This window comes from Rhamphochromis sp. 'chilingali', assembly GCF_963969265.1.
Source record: "Rhamphochromis sp. 'chilingali' genome assembly, chromosome: 1".
NCBI classification, from domain to species: Eukaryota; Metazoa; Chordata; class Actinopteri; order Cichliformes; family Cichlidae; genus Rhamphochromis; species Rhamphochromis sp. 'chilingali'.
The window spans coordinates 49,240,000-49,267,725 of record NC_137929.1 but is presented as its reverse complement, the minus strand read 5'-3'; the positions used below and the strand labels follow the sequence as shown (position 1 = coordinate 49,267,725).

At 41.5% G+C, this 27,726-nt stretch overlaps 1 protein-coding gene across 1 annotated transcript; it reads left to right on the top strand.

Moving 5' to 3' along the window:
• Positions 1–2,166: 2,166 nt before the first annotated feature.
• Positions 2,167–27,663, top strand: LOC308408424 (uncharacterized protein; the record flags this gene model as incomplete). Its single annotated transcript, XM_080900649.1, has 7 exons — positions 2,167–2,360; positions 3,366–3,554; positions 4,655–4,889; positions 12,393–12,532; positions 14,138–14,401; positions 17,306–17,779; positions 27,626–27,663. Exons 2-7 carry the CDS (start codon positions 3,383–3,385, stop codon positions 27,661–27,663), a joined length of 1,323 nt encoding a protein of 440 aa, XP_080756775.1. The 5' UTR covers positions 2,167–2,360; positions 3,366–3,382.
• Positions 27,664–27,726: the final 63 nt, after the last annotated feature.

Here is a 27,726-nt window from a genome sequence, read left to right as displayed (position 1 = left end):
TTATCAATAAGCAGATAGAAATGATTTGCATTCAAAAGGTTGAATTTAGTGCCAATAAGGAGGATTTCAGTTTTATCCTCATTTAGCTTAAGAAAATTAGAGCTGAACCAGGATTTTAAGTCAGGCATTCTGTAAAAGAAGAAAGTGGGAGGGAGGACGGATGGATGTCAGAGATGCTGAGAGAGGAAAGTCTGCTTAGAAGGACAGAGTGAGAGATGAGATCACTGAGGAAGACAGGTTCAGGGGGGCGGTATACAGTAGCTAAGATGGTGCGAATAGGTCCAGTCAGACCAAATTCAGACCAAACACATGGGTCAGCCACACGAGTAAAAATAGGACCGTAATTTCCTAGCATGTACAAAAGAAAATGACTGTAGTCATTGTCAAAGAGATTGTTAAAAGTTTGAAAATAGTTGCCGTCTAATTTTTAAATGGCGATAGATTGCCAACTGAATGACACTTTGCTGACCATCTATTTGAATTCTTGTTATATTCTTATACAGCAACATCTATGTGATTTTTTATGTGTTAGCAAAGTTAATTGATAGATAATACAAGTATTTGCTAAAATGACCCCAACTGTAGGCAGATTTTAGACTGACAGCAGATATTATCGACAGCTTAATAATCTAATTTTCCAGCAAAAACAAAAAAACAACTCAAGTGAGGGAACTTTACCTTAGTGCACAAAACAGATACTGACAACATTTAGATTTAAGGACATAATTTGCAGCTGGAAATAAATGTGATAAATAGCAATATGCTCATATTGCAAAATGTTAAAAACTAATAGCAATAATATAGCATTGTGAGTGAAATATTGTGATGAAATTCGTTATTATGGCTGATAATGTGAGTTTAATTTATACTGGTATTTATATTCTTTAAATGTCTCAGCAGCAATCAAAATAATAATTATTATTATTTTAAAGAAATCTGAATCTGAACATATTTCAAAGCTTCAAAGTGAGTTCTTCATACATGATACGTGACAAACATTGACACACATTTCACTTAACATTAAGCCGCTGTGCTTAAATAACATGGATCTCACAAAGGCCAGCACTGTTAAAATAGAGCATGGAAAGGGCCAGTGTGCATCTAATGTGTTACATTTTTGCAGTCAAAGTATTTTACTGAATATATTTTAATGTATTGATTCTAATTATTTCAACTTTATTTCATTTCCACTATATTTGTCTTGTATACATTGTAATTTGCACTCTCTAGTGGTGGAAAGATAAAGCTCCATGGAGCATTGAAGCTTTTATCTATTTGCTTCGTTCATGGACTGAAGCTTTACGATGCTTTATTTGCTCTTTTGTGCCATCAAGTGGACAATAAATGTAAAACAGGCAGAGTGATTATAACGACACTCTGTGAGGTATCGTAATGAATAAATGAATGAATTATGTTTGTGATGCCAATATATAAATTGTGAACATATTAACTCTGTGTGTGTCTACATGGTACAATGGAGGGTTCAAAAGGGAAACTGAAACCAAAATGGCGGGAAGGTTTTGCACTTGTGCTACTAGGGACATAATGTAACACCTAAAATAAGAGCAGTATTTTAATCATTTCAAGCAACAAAAGTTTATACAAGTTGGAATTTACGTTTTTCTGTCCTTTCTAATACTCTAGATGTTTCCAGTGTTTGGTTGACCCAGCTATGTTTTAACCTCCACTGTTGTGTCCGCAGGTCTGCGGTATTCAAATGATGGGACAGTTTTCTACAATTACATTATTAGAATACATCAATTTACCTTGAGTCACAAGGGTGACAAGTCTGTGTGTGTGTGTGTGTGTGTGTGTGTGTGTGTGTGTGTGTGTGTGTGTGTGTGTGTGTGTGTGAGAGAGAGAGAGAGATAGAGAGAGAGGTATCAGGAAGTGAAATAAGAACAGAAGTCGATAGCGGGAGAAAGAGCGGTGGTGAAAAAAGTTCAACAAGAGGCGAAAACACACACACACACACACACACACACACACACACACACACACACACACACACACACACACACACACACACACACACACACAAACACACAAACAGAGGAGGGGGGAGGGTCCACGAGAGGTTTGACCGGCAGGTCTGCGAAGGGACCGGAAACAGCAGAGCGACGTGACGTTTCAGGAAGTGAAATAAGAACAGGAGTCGATGGCGGGAGAGAAGAGCGGGGGTGAAAAAAAGGTCAAACAAGAGGGGAAAATACAAAAAAAAAAACAAAAAAACAGTGAAAGTAAATCTGTAATGTGGATGAAACGGACAGTGAGCGCAATGTAACCGTGACAACGAGACACGAGGACGGATTTAAGTCGAGGTTAAAAAACTGTCTCCAGAAGAAAAAGTCTTCGGCTCGGTGAGTGGAACCAGTTTCAGCTACAACGGCGATAAATAAGCATGCAGGGAGGTTAAGAGTGATATAATACTGAGGAACGGCTCTCTGATGAGTGTTTGTAGGGATGTGGTTCAGCAAGGTAAAGACACACGACTGAGTCTAGTAAATGGAAAGGAGGTGCAGTTTGGGCAAAGTGTTCAAGCAGTAGGTAGAATGACAATGTGGTGGAAAAAGTGACAAGATGGTGATAAAGTGGCTGAAGTGATAACGAGCTCAGCATAGACAGGAAAACATGACAAACATCATGTGGAATCAGCTCATTGTTATTGTTATTAATATTTTTACTTCAGCTGGGGTAATTGATGGATGAAGGAAATAAGTTCCACTGAATTACAACAAGTAGATATAGGAAAATAAGATATGTGTTACTATATAAGCTATGGGACAGATTTATGAAGCAGGACAGATTATTGTGACGCAGCAGTTGCAGTGAGATTTAGAAACATTGTACTGTAATTTATTTAGAAGCGTGAAGCCAGATCACTTAAGTAAAGAACAGCTCAAAAACCAACCGATCTGATGAGGGAAACAGTGATGGCCTACTAGCTAAATCAAGATGTGACCCTGTGAACGACTTCCCTAAACCTGCAGTCCAGCAGTTCATCTAAACAAAAGGCACCTAGACTAAAACAGATGTACTTGTGTTTGCTATACCATAAAACAATAAAAGAAGGTACGAGCTCTTCTTGTGACTCCAGGATCTGAGTGTGAATGCCAGAACACTCTGGAAGACACACAGTCTTTGCAAACTACTAAGGATCACACATCCTATCACTACACAATCAATTATACACCTCTAAGCATATATGGTTTTATTTTTCTAAGCATAAATGACAATCAACAATATAAACCTGACAGACTTGAATGGCCCGTATTTGTGAGAAACACAAACTAAAGTATTGATCCCTTCACGTTAGTGTGGGTCTTATACCAATATGTCTGTATCATTTGTATCGATCCGCCCAGCCCCAGCCTCAGCAGCAATGAGTTCAGCTCAGTATCTGAGAGAGTTCATCAAGGAGAGACTAACTGCTGTTTGTGAAGAAATCTTCTCAGAGGTTCAAAAAACCATCGTCCAGTATGAGGAGGAGATCAACCGTCAGCACAGACTGCTGGATATCAGCCGGACACCCGACAGAAACTCACACATCATAGGTATGGACGTGTTTTTAACTCTGTGCTGTTCAAGCTCAGATTCTTCAGTGTGACTGACTTTACTAGAAGATGTTAAACTGGGTATTTATCAGTGCTGTGGGTCAGTGTCCAGTGATGGTAAATGGCCTGCATTTGTATAGCGCTTTTCTAGTCCATAGGACCCCAAAGCGCTTTACACTACATTCAGTCATTCACCCATTCACACACTGGCGATAGCCACATTGTAGCCACAGCTGCCCTGGGGCGCACTGACAGAGGCGAGGCTGCCGGACACAGGCGCACACCGGGCCCTCTGACCGCCACCAGTAGGCAAACATGGGGTTAGTATCTTGCCCAAGGATATTTGCAGCATGCAGCCAGGAGGCAGCCTGGGATCGAACCACCGACCTTCTGATTAGTGGCTGACCTGCTCTGCCACCTGAGCTACAGCCACCCTGACGGACTATGTTGGACTGGTGCAGGTCCATGGTCACTGCTAGATTAGGTGTTGTGCTGTTTGGAATAACACTACCCTCAGCCGTGGTGAGAATATCCAGAATAAATCTAAACTAGTTTATATCATTGCACAAAACCAGATTTCAATAAATGATTAAATATGTTGACCGAAGTTTTCTGCAGTTAAATTTAAATATAGTTAACGAAAGCTCCTTTTTTGATTGACATATTTTGATTCATTTATTTAAAGTGTTTGTCGAACAGATTCCACTGTTGAGTTCATCGAGTGTCAGTTTTCCTCTCCAAGCACTGAGACTGTGCAGTAAAGATAAAGGTAGATCTCAGATATACAATACACATTTAACTTTAAAAGTTGTTACCAGACTTCTCTGAAGTGGATGACCTGTTAGGAGGCAGTAAGAGAGGAGGAAAGACCACAGAGGAGGTTCATGGCTGTGGTGAAGGAGGACATGCAGAGAGTTAGTGTGAAAGCGGAGCGTGCTAGAGATGGTGTGGTGCAGGCAGATGATCTCCTGTGGAGGCCACTAAAGGGGGCAACCTTTTAGGATGGCTGCCAAACGCACAAAGTGCTTTTTAAAAATAGTGTTTTCTGTTACTGTTCATCACATTAATGACCTTTTTATTGTGTTTCTTTTCTCCTCAAGACCTCCCACAACAACATGACTGTGAGGAAGAGGAGGGTCTGGATGAGCAGCAGGTCTGTAACCAGGAGAGGAACTCCAGTCTGGACCAGGAGGACCCAGAGCCTCCACAGATTAAAGAGGAACAGGAGGAGCTCTGCAGCAGTCAGGAGGGAGAGCAGCTTGGACTGAAGCAGGAGGCTGAAGGCATTATTGTCTGGACTGATGAAGAGCGACTCACACTGCTGGAGACCATCTAGAAACCAGAGTTAAAGTTGGATAGAATAGGTATGTAAAATTATTATTGCTTTTATATTATTAAAATGAATATGACTCATGTAGGATCCTAATCACAGGTTACAGGTTTTTTTTTCCTTTTTAGAAGCACAGAAAGAATTAAAAGTCCAATCAGCATGAATGCATCTCTTTTCTCTTAACATGTAACATTAAACCTCCACTTGGTATAAGTCAAAGAAACTGACTTGAGTCTGGAACCTAACTAAGCTGTTAGCTTAATGAAGTTTTATTGCCTTAAAGGGTTGTTGGTTGTTTTCTAAATACAGTATTTCCTCGATTATCAGGAGGGTTGTGTTCTGGGACCCACCACATTAGGTACGAATCAATGAAATGGAAACCATATCTTTTCTAAAATTATTTTTTAGATGTTTTAAGCCATAATAACCCTCCCTACGCTTTTTTAAACCCTTTGTATAATCTTAAAACATCTGTATGTGTGTACAGTACCGTATCTTATATGTTGGAGCTATTTGTTCTTTATTTTTTTCATTTTAAAATTTGTTTAAAGTTTGTTGTTAGTTGACTTATATTTTGGGGTTTATTTACAAGTTTTATTTGTAGGTTAATATTTGTTTTAATGTTTGGTGTGGTTTTGGTGTTTACCTTGTTAAGTCAGTCAGTAAGAGCTGTAGGGCCATTTGTTTGTATAAATATAGAGACTGGTATTGGACCAGCATGCACTGGCCTAAGTTTTTTTTTTTGTTTTTTTTTTTGTTTTTTTTTTTTACCAGAGCAGGCGAAGCAGCAGCAGGAAGTAATAAAAAATTAATCTTGCTATTGCTTGCCAAACTGGACGAATAAGCCATAAAAACGCAACTTTCAAGTATGGATAGTGGACTGCTTTTGCCTGCGTACAAAATATTATCTCAGTGCAGTAGTAGCTTGTGGATTTGTAATTGTGGGATGCTTGGTTTGTCAAACAAAAGGAATTGCCACTACACTATATTTTAAAATACTTTGCACATATTTTATACTGTAGACAATAGCCCAGCAACCAGACCCTGAACTTCAACAGATAACAAACTGATGAGCAGTCAGGCCGAAGCCTCCATTTCTACCTGTTCATGTTTATAAAGTAAAATCACTATGACGACCACTTTAAAGTCTCTTTCTATTGGTTTTCATTTTTAATTTGTGTTTTCGGCTTTGTGCTCATACCTTAATACTAAGAGAAAGATCATATGTGTGTCCTTATTAGGATAGGGATTTGTGTTGGTGTGTGGCAAATTAGTAGAAAATGGATTTCAGGTCATTTTCACAGAGAAATGTGAAAGTAATGAGAATATTCAGAGTTTACAAAATATTTTCACCCGTTTTTCTATCATTTTTCTCCGTTTGTCTCTTCAGACCCCACACAGCAGCAGGTCTGTGACCAGGAGGACCCAGAGCCTCTACACATTAAAGAGGAACAGGAGGAGCTCTGCAGCAGTCAGGAGGGAGAGCAGCTTGGACTGAAGCAGGAGACTGAACAAAAACTAAACAGTGAGCAGCTCCTTTCTCACAGCTCTCCTGAAGCAGAGAGCCAAGAAGATAAAACAGGTCACGATCAGAGAGTAGACGACACTCCTGCATCAGACAGTCAGAGTAAAACTGAAACAAAGACAAATGTTCTAACATGTGACAATTGTGGAAAAACGTTCAACTCTGAATCCGATCTGACTACACATCGGAGAGTTCACACACGTAAAAAATCATGTTGTTGTTGTTGGACCTGTAGGACAAACTTCTGTCAGTTCTTGAAACTTCACACAGGTAAGAAATCACATCCTTGTAGCACCTGTGGGAAGGAATTAGTTTCAAAGTCAGCACTAGAAGCTCACATAAGAACTCACACAGGTGAGAAGCCGTTTTCTTGTAGTACCTGTGGAAAGAAATTCAATCGGAGCACACACTTAAAGAGACACATAAGAAAAATTCATAATGCTTGAAATATTCATGCTTCCAAAGTGTGAGACAGCTTTGAGTCGTAGCAGTGTGTGGGTGGTAGAGCTCACTAACCAGAAGTCAAATCGCTGCACTGATTTAAATAAATGTAGAAACTGATGTTTTGACTCTTACAATCTTTTCACATTTGTGACCTTAATCTGGTCAGTCCTTGAGTATGGGTGCATAGTTTTATGTTTTATGATAAGTGTGGTTTGGATGATCCTGTGGCTGGACTCCAGAGTTGGATCAGTTTGGCAGCGACTGTAGTTGTAATGGCTCTGCTAACGTATCCAGAATTGAAGACGTGTTCCAGTTTTTTGTTCGATACTGAAATAAATATGTGTGTTGAGGAAAAAGTCTGGGTGTTTTCTTTTGTTAAAAAAAAGAGAGAGAGAAAACAGTCTTAGAGGAACTATTTGTACACAGAATGTGCTCGTTTTTATTGAAAATGTAACCACTAGGTGGCAGTGTTTCATGAGACAGAGTTAGTGTAGCTGCCCTTGCGCTTATTTGAGCTAGTTGCTAGAAGTTGCTAAATGTCATTGACTTTCTGTGGTTTCTGGTTGTTAGTGATTAGCAAAATTACTTCATGAAACCAGCTCCACGGGGACACCTGCTGGCCAATTTTGTTATCGCTACATGTTGTAGATGCTGTTCTGTGAAACAATGATTCAGATAAGCCCAGCACAATTTTAAACAAAGTTCCTTACTACACCAGGCGATCAGTAATTACGATCAACAGAACACAGGGTTCCAACTGTTTTTGGATTCAGTTGGCTTTGGTTTTTGATCACAACCCACAAAGTTTGGTTGACATTTATAATTTCTAGTTCTACAACATCATCACAAGCATCAGTTCTACACTCTCAGCCAAAGGTAAACGCTGGCATAGCATTAGGTTCTAGTTTAAATTAATTAAAAAACATATATTGAAATGGAAAAAAAGACAAAATATGCTCTCCTCCTATATAAAAAAAGTAACGTTTGTTATATTTTCATGGGCTTATTCTGACCAATCATAATAGTCCATTTCACATACATTTTAAAATAATTCTCTGTTGACAAGCGTCTGTCATCATCTATATGACAGAAATCACAGAATACGATTATTTATTTAATTACACTTCTAGTGATTCTAATGTTTAAGAAACTACATTTGTCTGCGCAATCTACAGCAAAGTAAGAGAGACAGTTTTCTTTTGCACATGCTCGTGTAATATGTCATTTTACAGAGTAATGCAAAAGTAATCAGTGTTGGGAAGGTTACTTTTAAAATGTATTTGACTACAGATTACTGAATACATGCCCCAAAATGTATTCCGTTACGTTACTCTGAGTAACGTAATGGAATACATTGGATTACTTAATGTATTATCATGCTTTTTACAACTACATGAATGTACTCTTGCTGTGTGATTTTTTTTTTTTTTTTTTTTTTTTTTTTACTATTACTGAAGGTTACTCGTTATACCAATACCAACTAGATTTTTAAATCCTAATATAAAATGAGTAACAGTAGGGTGGACATTAGGTAAGCCTGCACTTTTTGCAGTGATCTCGTATAGAAAACTATTCCGTGCGTATATAAACAGGTCCGCAGCTCCGAACCGTAGTAAAGGGACCTCTGGCTAATAGGTCGACTTCCGTGTCAGGCCGAAAACTATCTTTACTTGTTTGGGTCAACTTTGCCCAGCGAGACAGAGAGAGGTGTTGAAAGGCTGCTCCAAAAGAACTTATTGTTTCGAGAGAAAAAAACACGAGCGCAGCGTACAGTCGAGTCTTAATAGCTTACTTACAACTGGGCTTGTCAGGATCTCTTCTTGGCTGCAGTGGTTATTATGATATTTACATGCTTCCATCTCCCGTTTCTGCTCGGTGACAACTCCTTTTTCTCCCTCCCTCGCTCACAGACACATAACGGGTATGGCAGTCCATTCTCCCTCAGCATGGACTACACTACCCATGAGGCCACATTCTTTAGAGCATTGCCTGTAACACTCTGCCTATTGCCTTCAATTAAAAATCAAAATTAAATATTTTTTGAATAATAATTTGTAAAAATATTTCATCAGGTCATTATGAGGGCCACAAGTAGAGGTGACATGAGCCACGAGATTGAGACACAGGCATACAGCCTCTTAATACATGTTTTGTTTGGTTTCCACCACCATGGAATTACCAAAAATAGAGAGGGTAGAGACTAACATATGAAACAGGAAAAGACCCTGTGTAATCCATTTATTTCAACAAAGTAACTGTATTCTGAATACCACCCTTTTAAACGGTAACTGTAACGGAATACAGTTACTCATATTCTGTATTTTAAATACGTAACGCTGGTACATGTATTCCATTACTCCCCAACACTGAAAGTAATGTAATGAGAAGTGTAACAAATTACTTTCTCCTGGGAGTAGTTAAGTAATGTACTGCTTTACTTGTAAGAAAAATGTTCTGTGTAATATTTAAATTACATTATTTTTCTGAGTAATGACCCCAACACTGATCACAAGAATGAAGGGAAATGCGTCCAACATGCATAAACATTTGACCTGACAGCATGTAATTAATCGGCACAATGTATTTGATTTGATTTGCTGCTTGGTGATAGTGGTGACTCTCAAAGCAGAGCCAAGGAGATTTGATAAGAGAATCAAGAAGTGATGCTGAGAATGGAATCGGAATCTCAAAATTCTTATCAATCCCTAATCACATCCCTAAGAAGTCGTTCGGACCTCTGTGCCAGACAGCAGGAAGGTCGAAAGTTTTTCAATGTCTAATGTCTTTGTGTTTCCCTGATGAGCATCACTAATAAATAATACAGATTTTTGCACACAACTTTTATTCCTTGAATTATTTTTCTATTGGCAGCAAAGAATTTTATTGTTCTACTAGCACACAGGAGACATGCCCTGTACTTGCTGACCTCATATCAACTCTTAACTTGGACTATGTTGGAATTCTGCCTTTATATCTCAAACCTTTAAACAGCACCGAGTCTGCACCAGAGAGCATAAGAACTCAAAGTGTCTGGAGCAGCTTAGCCTCATTTATTAGAGGCAATCAAGTCTTATTTTTAGATCCAGTTTAAAGTTTGCGCTTTTCCACTCTGAGCGCTCCAAGTGCTTTTTACAACTTGCCCCATTCACCCACTCAAGCAAGCTCTTTTTTTCTATGCTGTTCCTATGTAAGTACTTTCTAACATTCACACACAACTTTCACAAACACACGCACTGATATTGTTTCATGCTTAAATTTCAGATGTACTGCCACACAATTTGCCTCACTGTTAGAAAAACTAAATGACAAACTGAGACTGAGCAGAGGCAGAAAGTTTGACCTTGTCTTGCCAGAGGTGTAAATGGGGAAGTCTGTTGTGCCTTTATACACTGCCTCCTAGTGACACAACCTGAGGAGTTGTTTAAACATAGCAAAACAAACAGGGGTGAATGTACATGCAACAGGTGTGTGCCATGATTAGTTGTTTCATCATAAATGGAATGGTGCAAACATGCAGACTGGTTGGGGATTGAACCACCATCCTTGTGATTAACAGATGACCTGCTCTACCTCTTGCAAAGCCAGCTGTGTCTCCCCTGATAGATTTTCTCATATAAAATTTGTAAGTATAGCTGTGTATTTGCAAATGATGGTCCTTGTTGCACATTAAGCGTGTTTCATGACTGCTTTCAATGCAGTGAAAGCAGAGGCAGTGGCAGCTTGTCAAGTGTGCTAATCTCCCTCAACATATGATGCATTTTTCCGCCGTTGTTGTCATTCTGACTATAAAATGCAATTTTAAAGATTCTTTTAAATGAAGATACCATTATCTTTAATGTGAACAAAAAGATTTTATATGAAATAAAACTGAGCAAAATCTTTTCATCTTTCTTCATTCCAGGATGTCACTCACTTTATTTTGTGTTAGCAGGAACTTCATGTTCAGCTCAGTGTGATTGACTTCAAATGTGAGAAATCGTTACACAACTGAACCAGCAGTAAACATTAAAGTGAGCAGAGAGACTGAAAAACAAAGAAACTCTTCTTCATCATAGTTGTAGAAAACTGTCACACAGAGCTGAGCCGAGGAGGACACCTGGTGGACAAACATAGACATGACAAGAAGAATCACTAAAGCGCAGAGGAGCGACAAACAGCTGAAAATACTTAATGAAAAGGATTCTCACGCACCATAAAAAGACTCAACTTACAAAGTCTAACAGTCTTTTATTATCTGTCTGTATAATGTGACCAACATGTAAATATAAAGACCGCGGCCCTATGGGACTGTTGAGGATTGATCACGTGACACGAAAAGCGGGAACCGCTAGCTTAGACGACGTAAGCTTCATGTTTGATTTGCACTTAGCCGAGGACTTTAGTTTGGTGATCTTATATGAAAATATTTCAGTTGTGAAGCAGCAATGAGTTCAGTTCAGTATCTGAGAGAGTTCATCAAGGAGAGACTAACTGCTGTTTGTGAAGAAATCTTCTCAGAGGTTCAAAAAACCATCGTCCAGTATGAGGAGGAGATCAACCGTCAGCACAGACTGCTGGATATCAGCCGGAAACCCGACAGAAACTCACACATCATAGGTATGGACATGTTTTTAACTCTGTGCTGTTCAAGCTCAGATTCTTCAGTGTGACTGACTTTACTAGAAGATGTTAAACTGGGTATTTATCAGTGCTGTGGGTCAGTGTCCAGTGATGGACTATGTTGGACTGGTGCAGGTGTTCCAGATCTACTGGCGTTTAGATCAACTGGCGTTGGTCGAACAGATGTGTGGCAGTCTTGCGTTTCAGGAGCTGCTACCGACAAATCAGCAAAAAAACGCCAAATGTGTCATCTGTGACACTTGTGAGGTTATCTCAAACACACTCCGTCAGTCTTGATGCTGTTGAACAACAAAATGTATAAAAATGTGGCGAGTTTACCTGGTGATATCCTCATGCGCGACGCGATCGCGAAAACAGCAAACAATTAACACCACGCCGATGTTGTTCACAGGACAGCAAGAGTAGACGATCGGGAGACTTTTGTCGTCGTTATCGTTCCCCTCGCACGGTTTATTTCTCCGATTTCAGCGTTTTTGCTTCACAACTAAAGCGAACAGTTTACTTTGTGCACTAACATGGAGTCGAGTCAACCAGCGCCACCTCTGGCCAAGTGCCACAGCCTACAGCCAGATCAACCTGTGACACACATCTGCACCACGTTTGAATTCGTGTCATGCACATTTGTACCTTTCAATTGTGTCTGTTTGTGCGTCATGCAAATAAACCTTTGAAAAGAATGAAATGACACTAATATTTCACTAGTGTTGTGTTGCGGGAATTGCCGTCTTGTGTGTGACTGGATGCAGTAAGGAGTGTATGTGATGTGTGTGTGAGCATGCGCGTGAAGGAAACGCGGGGAGCGAAAGAGGAAAAAGAGAGGGAGAGTGTGTCATGGGTAGAGAGGGCGACCGGGAGCAGCGTTCTAACGGGCTACAGGCTATGCAGTGTGTTTTCGAAGTGTGCAGTACTGTTATTAAAGCCTCATCTCTTCAGTACTCTCCGGTGCCTCGGCTGATTTCTGTCTGCCTCACTACTCCACAAAAGTGAAGGGAGTTAACCCCGAAGGAGGACAAACTTCGGCCCTGGAGGAAGCGTCTCCCCTCGCGTCTCCCGACCACGGTCAGGGGACTGACGGCGAGGAATGGTTAACAGTTGTAACATCACATGTCGTTAGTGTAGTCTGTCTGTGTCTTTTCTCTGCGAACAAACATTTTAGAGTTGGTTGTTATATACAGTCTGTATAAGTGTGGTTAATCTAATAAACATTTGTAAGGAGATGGCAGTTACTGTGAATGTACTGCAGGTGATTAGTAATAAACAGTCAGACAATGACTCTGACAATCTCATTCAGTCTTGCAGATCGAATGCACCTTCTGTGGAAAGTGGTACCACACAGTGTGTGTGGACTTTCCCTGTGCAGAAGGCGACTACAGATGTTGTGGGTGCTAAATAAACAGAAAAAACTGATCCCTGTTGTCTTTGCTTACTGATTGTTTTTAGTGTTGACAATCCACATTGCTGGGATTGCATCTGTCAACATGTTTGTGGGTAGATCTGGATGTATCAGGGGTTAGTGCAGCCACTCAGTCTCTACTCAATGCGATCATAGCAGCAGGTGCAGATGTGTGTCACAAGTTGATCTGGCTGTAGGCTGTGGCACTTGGCCAGAGGTGGCGCTGGTTGACTCGACTCCATGTTAGTGCACAAAGTAAACTGTTCGCTTTAGTTGTGAAGCAAAAACGCTGAAATCGGAGAAATAAACCGTGCGAGGGGAACGATAACGACGACAAGAGTCTCCCGATCGTTTACTCTTGCTGTCCTGTGAACAACATCGGCGTGGTGTTAATTGTTTGCTGTTTTCGCGATCGCGTCGCGCATGAGGATATCACCAGGTAAACTCGCCACATTTTTAAACATTTTGTTGTTCAACAGCATCAAGACTGACGGAGTGTGTTTGAGACAACCTCACAAGTGTCACAGATGACACATTTGGCGTTTTTTGCTGGTTTGTCAGTAGCAGCTCCTGAAACGCAAGACTGCCACACATCTGTTCGACCAACGCCAGTTGATCTAAACGCCAGTAGATCTGGAACACCGGTCCATGGTCACTGATAGATTAGGTGGAATAACACTACCCTCAGCCGTGGTGAGAATATCCAGAATAAATCTAAACTAGTTTATATCATTGCACAAAACCAGATTTCAATAAATGATTAAATATGTTGACCGAAGTTTTCTGCAGTTAAATTTAAATATAGTTAACGAAAGCTCCTTTTTTGATTGACATATTTTGATTCATTTATTTAAAGTGTTTGTCGAACAGATTCCACTGTTGAGTTCATCGAGTGTCAGTTTTCCTCTCCAAGCACTGAGACAGAGCAGTAAAGATAAAGGTAGATCTCAGATATACAATACACATTTAACTTTAAAAGTTGTTACCAGACTTCTCTGAAGTGGATGACCTGTTAGGAGGCAGTAAGAGAGGAGGAAAGACCACAGAGGAGGTTCATGGCTGTGGTGAAGGAGGACATGCAGAGAGTTAGTGTGAAAGCGGAGCGTGCTAGAGATGGTGTGGTGCAGGCAGATGATCTCCTGTGGAGGCCACTAAAGGGGGCAACCTTTTAGGATGGCTGCCAAACGCACAAAGTGCTTTTTAAAAATAGTGTTTTCTGTTACTGTTCATCACATTAATGACCTTTTTATTGTGTTTCTTTTCTCCTCAAGACCCCCCACAACAACATGTCTGTGAGGAAGAGGAGGGTCTGGATGAGCAGCAGGTCTGTAACCAGGAGAGGAACTCCAGTCTGGACCAGGAGGACCCAGAGCCTCCACAGATTAAAGAGGAACAGGAGGAGCTCTGCAGCAGTCAGGAGGGAGAGCAGCTTGGACTGAAGCAGGAGGCTGAAGGCATTATTGTCTGGACTGATGAAGAGCGACTCACACTGCTGGAGACCATCTGGAAACCAGAGTTAAAGTTGGATAGAATAGGTATGTAAAATTATTATTGCTTTTATATTATTAAAATGAATATGAGTCATGTAGGATCCTAATCACAGGTTAAAGGTTTTTTTTTCCTTTTTAGAAGCACAGAAAGAATTAAAAGTCCAATCAGCATGAATGCATCTCTTTTCTCTTAACATGTAACATTAAACCTCCACTTGGTATAAGTCAAAGAAACTGACTTGAGTCTGGAACCTAACTAAGCTGTTAGCTTAATGAAGTTTTATTGCCTTAAAGGGTTGTTGGTTGTTTTCTAAATACAGTATTTCCTCGATTATCAGGAGGGTTGTGTTCTGGGACCCACCACATTAGGTACGAATCAATGAAATGGAAACCATATCTTTTCTAAAATTATTTTTTAGATGTTTTAAGCCATAATAACCCTCCCTACGCTTTTTCAAACCCTTTGTATAATCTTAAAACATCTGTATGTGTGTACAGTACCGTATCTTATATGTTGGAGCTATTTGTTCTTTATTTTTTTCATTTTAAAATTTGTTTAAAGTTTGTTGTTAGTTGACTTATATTTTGGGGTTTATTTACAAGTTTTATTTGTAGGTTAATATTTGTTTTAATGTTTGGTGTGGTTTTGGTGTTTACCTTGTTAAGTCAGTCAGTAAGAGCTGTAGGGCCATTTGTTTGTATAAATATAGAGACTGGTATTGGACCAGCATGCACTGGCCTATGTTTTTTTTTTTTTTTTTTTTTTTTTTTTTAACCAGAGCAGGCGAAGCAGCAGCAGGAAGTAATAAAAAATGAATCTTGCTATTGCTTGCCAAACTGGACGAATAAGCCATAAAAACGCAACTTTCAAGTATGGATAGTGGACTGCTTTTGCCTGCGTACAAAATACAGGGAGTGCAGAATTATTAGGCAAGTTGTATTTTTGAGGAATAATTTTATTATTGAACAACAACCATGTTCTCAATGAACCCAAAAAACTCATTAATATCAAAGCTGAATGTTTTTGGAAGTAATTTTTAGTTTTAGCTATTTTAGGGGGATATCTGTGTGTGCAGGTGACTATTACTGTGCATAATTATTAGGCAACTTAACAAAAAACAAATATATACCCATTTCAATTATTTATTTCTACCAGTGACACCAATATAACATCTCCACATTCACAAATATACATTTCTGACATTCAAAAACAAAACAAAAACAAATCAGCGACCAATATAGCCACCTTTCTTTGCAAGGACACTCAAAAGCCTGCCATCCATGGATTCTGTCAGTGTTTTGATCCGTTCACCATCAACATTGCGTGCAGCAGCAACCACAGCCTCCCAGACACTGTTCAGAGAGGTGTACTGTTTTCCCTCCTTGTAAATCTCACATTTGATGATGGACCACAGGTTCTCAATGGGGTTCAGATCAGGTGAACAAGGAGGCCATGTCATTAGTTTTTCTTCTTTTATACCCTTTCTTGCCAGCCACGCTGTGGAGTACTTGGACGCGTGTGAGGGAGCATTGTCCTGCATGAAAATCATGTTTTTCTTGAAGGATGCAGACTTCTTCCTGTACCACTGCTTGAAGAAGGTGTCTTCCAGAAACTGGCAGTAGGACTGGGAGTTGAGCTTGACTCCATCCTCAACCCGAAAAGGCCCCACAAGCTCATCTTTGATGATACCAGCCCAAACCAGTACTCCACCTCCACCTTGCTGGCGTCTGAGTCGGACTGGAGCTCTCTGCCCTTTACCAATCCAGCCACGGGCCCATCCATCTGGCCCATCAAGACTCACTCTCATTTCATCAGTCCATAAAACCTTAGAAAAACCAGTCTTGAGATATTTCTTGGCCCAGTCTTGACGTTTCAGCTTGTGTGCCTTGTTCAGTGGTGGTCGTCTTTCAGCCTTTCTTACCTTGGCCATGTCTCTGAGTATTGCACACCTTGTGCTTTTGGGCACTCCAGTGATGTTGCAGCTCTGAAATATGGCCAAACTGGTGGCAAGTGGCATCTTGGCAGCTGCACGCTTGACTTTTCTCAGTTCATGGGCAGTTATTTTGCGCCTTGGTTTTTCCACACGCTTCTTGGGACCCTGTTGACTATTTTGAATGAAACGCTTGATTGTTTGATGATCACGCTTCAGAAGCTTTGCAATTTTGAGACTGCTGCATCCCTCTGCAAGATATCTCACTATTTTTGACTTTTCTGAGCCTGTCAAGTCCTTCTTTTGACCCATTTTGCCAAAGGAAAGGACGTTGCCTAATAATTATGCACACCTGATATAGGGTGTTGATGTCATTAGACCACACCCCTTCTCATTACAGAGATGCACATCACCTAATATGCTTAATTGGTAGTAGGCTTTCGAGCCTATACAGCTTGGAGTAAGACAACATGCATGAAGAGGATGATGTGGACAAAATACTCATTTGCCTAATAATTCTGCACTCCCTGTATTATCTCAGTACAGTAGTAGCTTGTGGATTTGTAATTGTGGGATGCTTGGTTTGTCAAACAAAAGGAATTGCCACTACACTATATTTTAAAATACTTTGCACATATTTTATACTGTAGACAATAGCCCAGCAACCAGACCCTGAACTTCAACAGATAACAAACTGATGAGCAGTCAGGCCGAAGCCTCCATTTCTACCTGTTCATGTTTATAAAGTAAAATCACTATGACGACCACTTTAAAGTCTCTTTCTATTGGTTTTCATTTTTAATTTGTGTTTTCGGCTTTGTGTTCATACCTTAATACTAAGAGAAAGATCATATGTGTGTCCTTATTAGGATAGGGATTTGTGTTGGTGTGTGGCAAATTAGTAGAAAATGGATTCCAGGTAATTTTCACAGAGAAATGTGAAAGTAATGAGAATATTCAGAGTTTACAAAATATTTTCACCCGTTTTTCTATCATTTTTCTCCGTTTGTCTCTTCAGACCCCACACAGCAGCAGGTCTGTGACCAGGAGGACCCAGAGCCTCTACACATTAAAGAGGAACAGGAGGAGCTCTGCAGCAGTCAGGAGGGAGAGCAGCTTGGACTGAAGCAGGAGACTGAACAAAAACTAAGCAGTGAGCAGCTCCTTTCTCACAGCTCTCCTGAAGCAGAGAGCCAAGATCAAGTAGAAAGTCAGCATGTGGACTCAGGATCAACTAGAAACATGGAGCTGAAGCAGAGAAGACATCACAGAAAGACAAGTCACGATCAGAGAGTAGACAGCACTCCTGTGTCAGACAGTCAGAGTAAAACTGAAACAAAGACAAATGTTTTAAAATGTGACAGCTGTGGAAAAACTTTCAACTCTGAATCCGATCTGACTACACATCGGAGAGTTCACACACGTAATAAATCATGTTGTTGTTGTTGGACCTGTAGGACAAAATTCAGTCAGTGCTTGAAACTTCACACAGGTAAGAAATCACATCCTTGTAGCACCTGTGGGAAGGAATTAGTTTCAAAGTCAGCACTAGAAGCTCACATAAGAACTCACACAGGTGAGAAGCCGTTTTCTTGTAGCACCTGTGGGAAAAGTTTCTGTCAGAAATCAAACATGGAAATTCATACAAGAACTCACACAGGTGAGAAGCCGTATTCTTGTAGTACCTGTAAAAAAACATTCACTCAGAACTCAACACTGCGATCTCACGTAAGAACTCACACAGGTGAGAAACCGTATTCTTGCAGAACCTGTGGGAAAAGATTCAGTGAGAAATCAAACATGGAAATTCATACAAGAACTCACACAGGTGAGAAGCCGTATTCTTGCAGAACCTGTGGGAAAAGATTCAGTGAGAAATCAAACATGGAAATTCATACAAGAACTCACACAGGTGAGAAGCCGTATTCTTGTAGTACCTGTAATAAAACATTCACTCAGAACTCAACACTGCGATCTCACGTAAGAACTCACACAAGTGAGAAACCGTATTCTTGTAGTACCTGTAAAAAAACATTCACTCAGAACTCAACACTGCGATCTCACGTAAGAACTCACACAGGTGAGAAGCCGTTTTCTTGCAGCACCTGTGGGAAAAGATTCAGTAAGAAATCAAACATGGAAATTCATACAAGAACTCACACAGGTGAGAAGCCGTATTCTTGTAGTACCTGTAAAAAAACATTCACTCAGAACTCAACACTGCGATCTCACGTAAGAACTCACACAGGTGAGAAGGCGTATTCTTGCAGAACCTGTGGGAAAAGATTCAGTGAGAAATCAAACATGGAAATTCATACAAGAACTCACACAGGTGAGAAGGCGTATTCTTGCAGCACCTGTGGAAAGAAATTCAGTCAAAACACACACTTAAAGAAACACATAAGAATTCATACTGGTTGAAATATTCATGCTTACAAAGTGTGAGACAGCTGTGAGTGATTTCAATGCAGTGAAAGCAGAGGCAGTGGCAGCTTGTCAAGTGTTCTAATCTCCCTCCAGTCTATTGGTGACCTCACTTAACATTAAGATAAATCCTTCTGTTGTGATTCTGTGATTTATAAAATGTAATTTTAATGATTATATTCAGTGAATATATGTTTGTTGTGAACAAAAAGCTTTTATATGAAATAAAACTTTGAACAAAATCTTTTCATCTTTCTTCATTCCAGGATGTCACTCACTTCTGAAAATGTGAAACTAATCTTTGGCTACGTTCACACTGCAGGCAAAAGCGCATCAAATCCGACTTTTTTGACCCTATGTGACCCATATCCGATCATGGTATGACAGTGTGAACGGCACAAATCCAATATTTTCAAATCCGATCTGGGTCACTTTCGTATGTGGTGCTGAATCCGATACACATCTGATGTTTTAGAAAGCGACTGCTGTTTGTATGGTCACGTCGCATTAAAGGCGTCTTTTACGTCACTGACACAAGACAGACGCCAATTATCAGCGCCGGAGAAGACATCGCGAACGCTTCCTGGCCATCTCGTGTGGATGTTAGTGAAACAGTTGGTAAGACAGCGTTGGAGGAACGTGGAAATTTTATTTGTACTGTACAATCGGCAGATTTTGACAGAAATCTGCAACTATCCTTTGAAGCACCGCTCCTCTCTAAAACAGCAATAAGGATCATTATTAGGCCATATGTAAATAACACAATAACTTTATTACTCAAAGCAAAATTGGGAAACGTAAAGTCCGAAGTCTTTATATTAAGGGCCAACAGTCAAACAATACGCTTTGCTCTGGGTCTAAACAGAGCGCGTTGTGTGAGACGTCTTTTTTTGCGCATGCGGGCTGCTTTGAGGGTTCACACTAGAGCACATTTGCTGTTGCATTTTATTTGTAGTGTGAACAAGCAGGCAAAAAAATTGGAATTGAGCATTAAGACCTGCAGTGTGAACTTAGCCTAAGAGACGTGTTTGGTTTTGCCTCATAAATCATTGTGTGTGTGTGTGTGGAGAGAGTTTTTCCGGAGGGTTAAATTGGGTGTTTTGCTAAAAAGTGATTCCAATGTTTCCATTTGTTTTGTTTTTTGTAATGTATAATGTCTTTACTTAAATTGTCTAATAGACTTTAGTGAGCAGGATTTGCAAAGGGGTTATATACAAAGTGTAAAAGTGTCTTTATGACTTTGCATTATTGTACCAACATTATAACCAATCCACTCCTTTTTGGCCACTTGAAATATGTTTACAGCCAGCTCATGCTTAAAAAATACATTTTTAAAGTCAGTGAGGTTTTTTTGGCTGGATAAACAAATGATATATAAAATTCACTTTGCAAATAACATAATTCAGTTTTTGACACCATCAGCTCTCCTTCACAGTTGAGTGACATCCAACTCTTGAATTGAATTGAATGAATGCTTTATTGGCCATATGCAGGTCGCCCCGCAGAGGAATAGGACCCCCCCCCCCCCCCCCCCCCCCCCCCGACTTACACACACAACAAAGACATCACATGGGAATACAGTCGGAGATTGGCAGCATTACAGAAAAAAAACACTGAAAAAGTACACAACAATGGGAAAAGTACGAGAGGAAAAATAAAAAGAGACCTCTCCTCATGCTGGGCACCTATGGGAGGACAGCATGAGAACAGGAAACAAAAAAAACTCCTCTGCACAGAGAGCACATAAATGTCCACATCACAACATTGGAGCACGTGACAAGCCACAGGGGTTGGGTAGGGGGTGAGGAGTAATCCGAAGGAAACACAGCAGTCGTCCTGCACAGCGCAACCATTCCAGCGCCGCACACAGACCCGCCGTCTTCCACAGGAAACAAGCATCGAAGGCGTTTGGAAAGAATAGAATAGAATAGAATTCAACTTTATTGTCATTGCACATGCACAGGTACAGGGCAACGAAATGCAGTTTGCATCCATCCAGAAGTGCTTTAGTGATATAGATATATTACAATATATATTGGCAATAATATAGATATGTGAGTATATTACAGAAATGGGTCTATTATGGTATGTTATAATGTACACGGTATGAAGTATGTTGTGAATATTCTATAACTATAAGTATGTACAGGCTGTAGTGAGTACAAGCTATGTACAGGATATGAACAGGATATAAATATGAAAAACTATACAGAATATGAAATAAATAACTTTACAGAATCTGAGATATACAGCTATACAGAAATGGGAACTATGCAAGTTGTAAACAGTTGTAGGATTAAAAATTATCGAATGTACAGAATGATTATTTACACAGAGCTATACAGTAGTGCAGTTAAGATAAGTGAGGGTGTAGATAGTTTCTACAGAGGCTATATAAAGTGCTGGTGGTTGTGAGTGGTGGTTCAGTCCATGTTATTATTGTGTGTTTGAGGGTACAGTTATCCATTGTGGGTGTGTGTATGTTCAGTCCATGAGTTTAACGTGGGTCAGATGTCAGGAGGCAGAGTTCAGGAGTCTGACAGCTGTGGGGAAGAAGCTGTTCCGGTACCTGGTGGTCTTAGTCCGGAGGCTCCTGTAGCGCCTCCCAGAGGGCAGGAGGGTGAAGAGTCCATGTGACGGGTGACTGGGGTCTTTGATGATTTTCCCAGCCCTTTTCAGACACCGCTTCCTGTAGCCGCGTCATATAACGTGCGGAGGGCGGTGAAAGAGGCGAAGCAGCGCTACGGGAGGAAACTAGAGTCACAACTCCAACAGAGTGACTCTAGGAGCCTGTGGCGGGGACTAAGGACAATAATGGACTATAAAGCACCAACAACCGGTATGACGAACGCGGCCGTGACTCTGGCAGACGAGCTGAACACTTTCTATGCTCGCTTCGAGGCTGCAGCTAAGGTCTCCAACAATGCTAGTGTTAGCGGCGCTAACGGCTGCAGACAGGAAGATACTGCCAGCACCGGAAACGTGCTCGTCATCTCCGAGCATGAAGTAAGGAGAGCCTTCAAGAGAGTGAACACCAGGAAAGCAACAGGACCAGACGGCATCCCAGGTCGTATCCTAAGAGACTGCGCATACCAGCTAGCTCCTGTGTTCACTGAGATATTCAACATCTCTTTATCTCAGTCGGTGATCCCCACATGCTTCAAAGAGTCCATCATTGTTCCTGTCCCAAAGAAACCCCACCCTGCTTCTCTCAATGACTATCGCCCTGTAGCCCTCACCTCAGTAGTGATGAAGTGCTTTGAACGCCTGGTCAGAGACTTCATCATTTCTTCACTACCAGACACACTGGACCCACTACAGTTCGCTTACCGTCCAAATCGTTCCACAGACGATGCCATCTCTCATCTCCTCCACACATCACTCACTCACTTGGACACTAGAAGGGGGAATTATGTTAAAATGCTCTTCATAGACTACAGCTCTGCATTTAACACCATAATTCCCTTCACACTCACCACCAAGCTGGAGCATCTGGGACTCAGCTCATCTATGTGTCAGTGAATCTCCAACTTCCTAACTGGCAGACCACAGGCAGTAAGGATGGGCGGACATGTCTCAGCCTCCACCACTCTCAGCACTGGAGCCCCCCAGGGGTGTGTTCTGAGCCCCCTGCTGTACTCTTTGTACACATATGACTGTGTGGCCACTACCAGCTCCACCACCATCATCAAGTTTGCTGACGACACCGTCGTGGTGGGCCTGATCTCTGATAACAACGAGACGGCCTACCTGAAGGAGATTAGGAATCTGGAGAACTGGTGCCAGAGGAACAACCTCCTTCTAAACGTCAGTAAGACAAAGGAGCTGATAGTGGACTTCAGCACTAAGCAGGAGAGGAACTACCAGACCCCTGTCATCAACGAGTGCCCAGTGGAGAGAGTGGACAGCTTCAAATACCTCGGAGTTCACATCACGCAGGACCTGTCATGGTCCTGTCACATCAACACCGTGGTGAAAAAGGCCCGACAGCGTCTCTACCACCTCAGACGCTTGAGAGACTTCCAACTGCCCTCCAAGGTGCTCAGGAACTTTTACTCGTGCACCATAGAGAGCATCCTGGCGGGAAACATCTTAACCTGGTTCGGGAACAGCACCATGCAGGACAGACGAGCTCTACAGAGGGTTGTGCGGTCAGCTGAGCGCACCATCCGCTCCGAGCTCCCTGACCTGCACTCAATCTACAGCAGGCGGTGCTGGACCAAGGCCAGGAAGATCGTGAAGGACCTCAGCCATCCCAACAACAGACTGTTCTCTCTGTTGAGGTCAGGAAAGCGATTCCGCTCCCTGAAGACCAACACAGAGAGACTGAGGAGGAGCTTCTTCCCGCAGGCGATACGGTCTCTCAATCACACCACCACACAGTACTGACCCACACATACAGTTCTTACACACACACTGGACTTTCTGGACTTTGGTTTTGCACAACACTGGTCACTATATTCTTCATTTCCGGTTAATACTTGTACAGCTGCTGTTATTGTGTATATATTTATTTATATTTAGATTTCTTCATACATTCTTATATAGTTCTATATTGTGTATTTTGTTGTACAGTTATTTTATTTTCAACTTTAATTTATATATTTATCTTTATCTTATTCTTCCCAGTTAAATTTACCCTTCATTCTAATTTGTGTTGTACAGTTATTTCATTTTTAACCTTAATTTATATTTTATTCCTTCCTAGTTAAATTTACCCTTTTTAATTTTTCATATTTATTTCCTATCTTATTCATAGCCTTTTCCTTTTTTGTTTTCTTTAGGTCACGAGCAGTTGTCCAAGCATTTCACTACATATCGTACTGTGTATGACTGTGTACGTGACAAATAAAATTTGAATTTGAATTTGAGATGTCTTTTATGGCAGGAAGTGGTGCTCTGGCGATGCGCAGGGCAGTTTTCACGACCATCTGCAACGCCTTCCGGTCCGAGGCAGAGCAGTTCCCGTACCAGACTGTTATACAGTTGGTCAGGATGCTCTCGATGGTGCAACGATAGAAGTTCACCAGGATGTCTGAGGACAGGTGGTTCTTCCTCAGAGTCCTCAAGAAGAAGAGGCGCTGGTGAGCCTTCTTGACCAGCTTGGAGCAGTTGGTCGTCCAGGTGAGATCCTCGGAGATGTGGACTCCCAGGAACTTGAAGCTGCTCACATGCTCCACAGCCGTCCCCTTAATGTGGATGGGTGGATGTGGGTCAGCATTCCTCCTGTAGTCCACGATGAGCTCCTTGGTCTTCTCGGTGTTAAGCAGCAGGTTGTTTCTGTCGCACCACTCAGCCAGACGATCCACCTCCTCCCTGTAGGCGGCCTCATCGTTGTCACTGATGAGGCCAATCACCGTGGTGTCATCTGCAAACTTAATGATGGTGTTGGAACCATCAGCAGGTCTGCAGTCGTGGGTGAAGAGGGAGTAGAGGAAAGGGCTCATCACACAGCCTTGTGGTACACCGGTGTTCATTGTGATGGTAGATGAGCAGCGGTTATCCAGCCGGACATGTTGGGGGCGGTTGGTCAGGAAGTCCAGTAACCATTTGCAGATGAGGGAACTGATGCCCAGGTCTGTCAGTTTCCTGATGAGTTGTGAGGGGTGGATTGTATTGAATGCTGAACTGAAGTCTATAAACAGCATTCTGGCGTAGGTGTTGTTGTTGTCCAGGTGTGAGAGGACAGAGTGCAGTGCGATGGAGACTGCATCCTCTGTGCTCCTGTTCTGGCGGTATGCGAATTGGTGGGGGTCCAGGGTGGGGGGGAGACAGGATTTGAAGTGTGCTAGGACCAGCTGCTCTAAGCACTTAGTGATGATGGGGGTGAGTGCTACTGGGCGGTAATCATTGAGGCAAGATGGGTTGGAGTTTTTGGGTATCGGGACGATGGAGGTGGATTTGAAGCAGGCCGGTACCACAGCGTGGGCCAAGGACAGATTGAATATGTCTGTGAGCACTCCTGCAAGCTCCCCAGAACATGCTCTGAGAACACGCCCGGGGATGCCATCAGGACCTGCAGCCTTGTGGACATTGATCCTGCTCAGCACCGCTCCTACATCGGTGGGGGAGAGAGTCAGAGGTTGGTGGTCTGGCGTCATGTCTGCTTTGGTTGTGGTTGTGGGGTTCCCTCGCTCAAAACGAGCATAAAAGTTGTTGAGTTCGTTGAGGAAGGAGACATCAGAGGATGCGGGGGAGGGTTTGGTGGTCCTGTAGTCTGTAATGGTCTGGAGTCCTTGCCACATGCGTCGGGGGTTGGAGTTGGAGAAGTGTTCTTCTACCTTCTTTTTGTAATGGTGTTTGGCTTTTTTGATGCCCTTCTTTAGATTAGCCCTGGCTGTGCTGTAGGCGTGTGCATCTCCTGACCTAAAGGCGGTGTTGCGGGCCTTCAGGAGGAGACAAACATCCCGGTTCATCCAAGGCTTCTGGTTGGGGTACATGGTGATCCGTTTCTGGGTGGTGACACTGTCTGTGGTTTCGGAGATGTAATCCAGTACAGATGAGGCGTACTGGTCCAGGTCTGTGTGGGTGAACATATTCCAGTCTGTGTTTTTAAATCTGTCCTGGAGCACTGCGTCTGTCCCCTCTGGCCACACTTTAATTGTCCTCACAGCAGGTTTCACATGTTGGATGAGTGGTGAATACCTAGGTGTGAGGAACAGGGAGAGATGGTCCGATTGTCCAATGTGGGGAGCCTACAATGTGTGGCTTTGTAGGCTCCAGCCAGGTTGGAATACACAGGGTCTAAAGTCTTGTCTCCTCTGGTGTGGCAGGAGACATGTTGGTGGAATCTGGGGAGGACTGTCTTTAAGTTGGTGTGGTTGAAGTCGCCAGCAACAATAAAAGCAGCCTCGGGGTGTTTATTCTGGTGTTTGTTAATGGCTGCAGAAAGTTCTTTCATGGCCAACCTAGCATTAGCGTCGGGGGGTATATACACGGCAGTGAGTATGATCGAAGTGAGTTCTCTGGGGAGATAATAAGGTCTGCATTTGACCATTAAAAACTCCGCATTAGGTGAGCAGTGACTCTCAGTAGTAGTGGAGTTCATGCACCAAGCATTGTTAATATAAATGCACAAACCTCCACCTCTGGTCTTGCCGGAGTCATCTGCGGGAGGGGGATGAGTGCGTGCTTATCAGTGTAAGTGTATGTGTGTGCGTGTCTAGAGTTCAGCTGAGACAGTGTCCTTCGCTCTATCAGGCTAAGTAAACAGTCTGCCAGCCAACCCAGGTGGCCTTGCATGGGATGGGAAGAATAGTCATCACACAGTCGTTATCAGGGAGTTGTCTTGGTCGGCTCCAGCCTTGGGCCTGAGCAGCTGGCGCCGTGGTGTCCATATGTTGAATATTAAGATTATATGACAATAAAAACAATATAAAAGGAACTTGGGATGTGTTAAACAACTTAATTAAACAAGGATCTTCTGGAACATCATATCCTGAATATTTTACTGATGCAAATGGTGAAAATCACAAAAAACAAATTCTTCATAAATGTTGGCCCTGAACTAGCAGCGGACATCCTGTGTCATAAAAATGAAAATATCAGTAATATAAAATCAAATCCATTTTCACTGTTCCTCTCAGCTACAAATGAGCAAGAAGTAATAAATATCACATTAAAATGTAAAAGTAAGTCTTCAATGGCTTATCATGACATAAATATGTCTGTAGTTAAACAGGTTGTTCTGAATATTGCTAGTCCCTTAACATATACTGTATCTGTAATTTATCATTTCAGTCCGGTTGTTTTCCAAAAAATTGTGAAAGTAATACCACTATATAAAAGTAATGACAAACACAGTTTTACCAATTATAGGCCTATTTCTCTACTGCCTCAATTCTCAAAAATTCTAGAAAAACTTTTTAATTCAAGATTAGAAAAATTCCTTGAAAAACATCAAATAATAAATGTTGGTCAGTATGGTTTCAGAACGCAAAGAACCACTTCAATGGTGATAATTGAGGCAGTAGAAGAAATTACTGATACACTGGATAAAAATAAATATGCAGTTGGTATTTTTGTTGATCTCAAAAAGGCCTTCGACACAATCAATCACTCAATTTTATTGGATAAATTGGAAAGATATGGTATTCGAGGGAAAGCTGGTAACTGGTTAAAAAGTTACCTAACGGGTCGGGAACAATATGTTAGCATAGGGCATTACCATTCAGAGAAACTTGGTATTACATGTGGTGTTCCCCAAGGGTCAGTGTTAGGACCAAAACTTTTCAATGTATACATAAATGATATTTTTGATGTTTCTCAAGTACTTAAACTCATACTTGTTGTGATATTTTGATACCATGGTAGCATTTACAGGATATTGTTTTATAGTGATATTATACAGGAAAACTGTTACTCAATAAGGCCCATTTACTAGTTGTTTTTCTCTTTCTCTGTGACCCAAGAATTAATGTGTAAGAATCACAGGATGGTACCTCAAGGTCGAAAATACCACAGAGATCACTTCCTTACTCCCATCCTCCCTTCTTTATCTCTTAGAAAAAGGCTTGTTAAAGGCCAGGTGGTTTGTTTCAGAATTCACTAATGAAAGAACTCTGTATTCTATGTCTAGGAGTGTATTTTGCTGGGATAATCATAAATTGTAGCTGAACTGATAAACTATACAAAGGATACTTCTTTGCTCAGAGGGCAGGAAGACGCTTCCTTATTTGGTCTGTACCGGTTTGAACTGAGAATCTGCTGACACACGAACCTTTTTCCTCTATATAAACTGTTGTATTATGAATAAACCTTTGAGTTGGTTTGGGAAGGCAACCTGAAGCAGTCTGTGTTTCCTTGTTCTCCCAAGCTACTCCCGACGTCGTAACTAACCTGCTGAACGGCATACCTGAGTGTTACTTTGAATAATTTTGAATCTTATAGGGTAAAGACAAAACTCTGCTTATAGGTGCCCACGCCTCGGAGGAAAGCCCGATCCACGGATGACCCGGGACGGAGATTTCTTTCAATTTGGTGTCAGAAGTGGGATACGCTGACGAAGGTAAATAC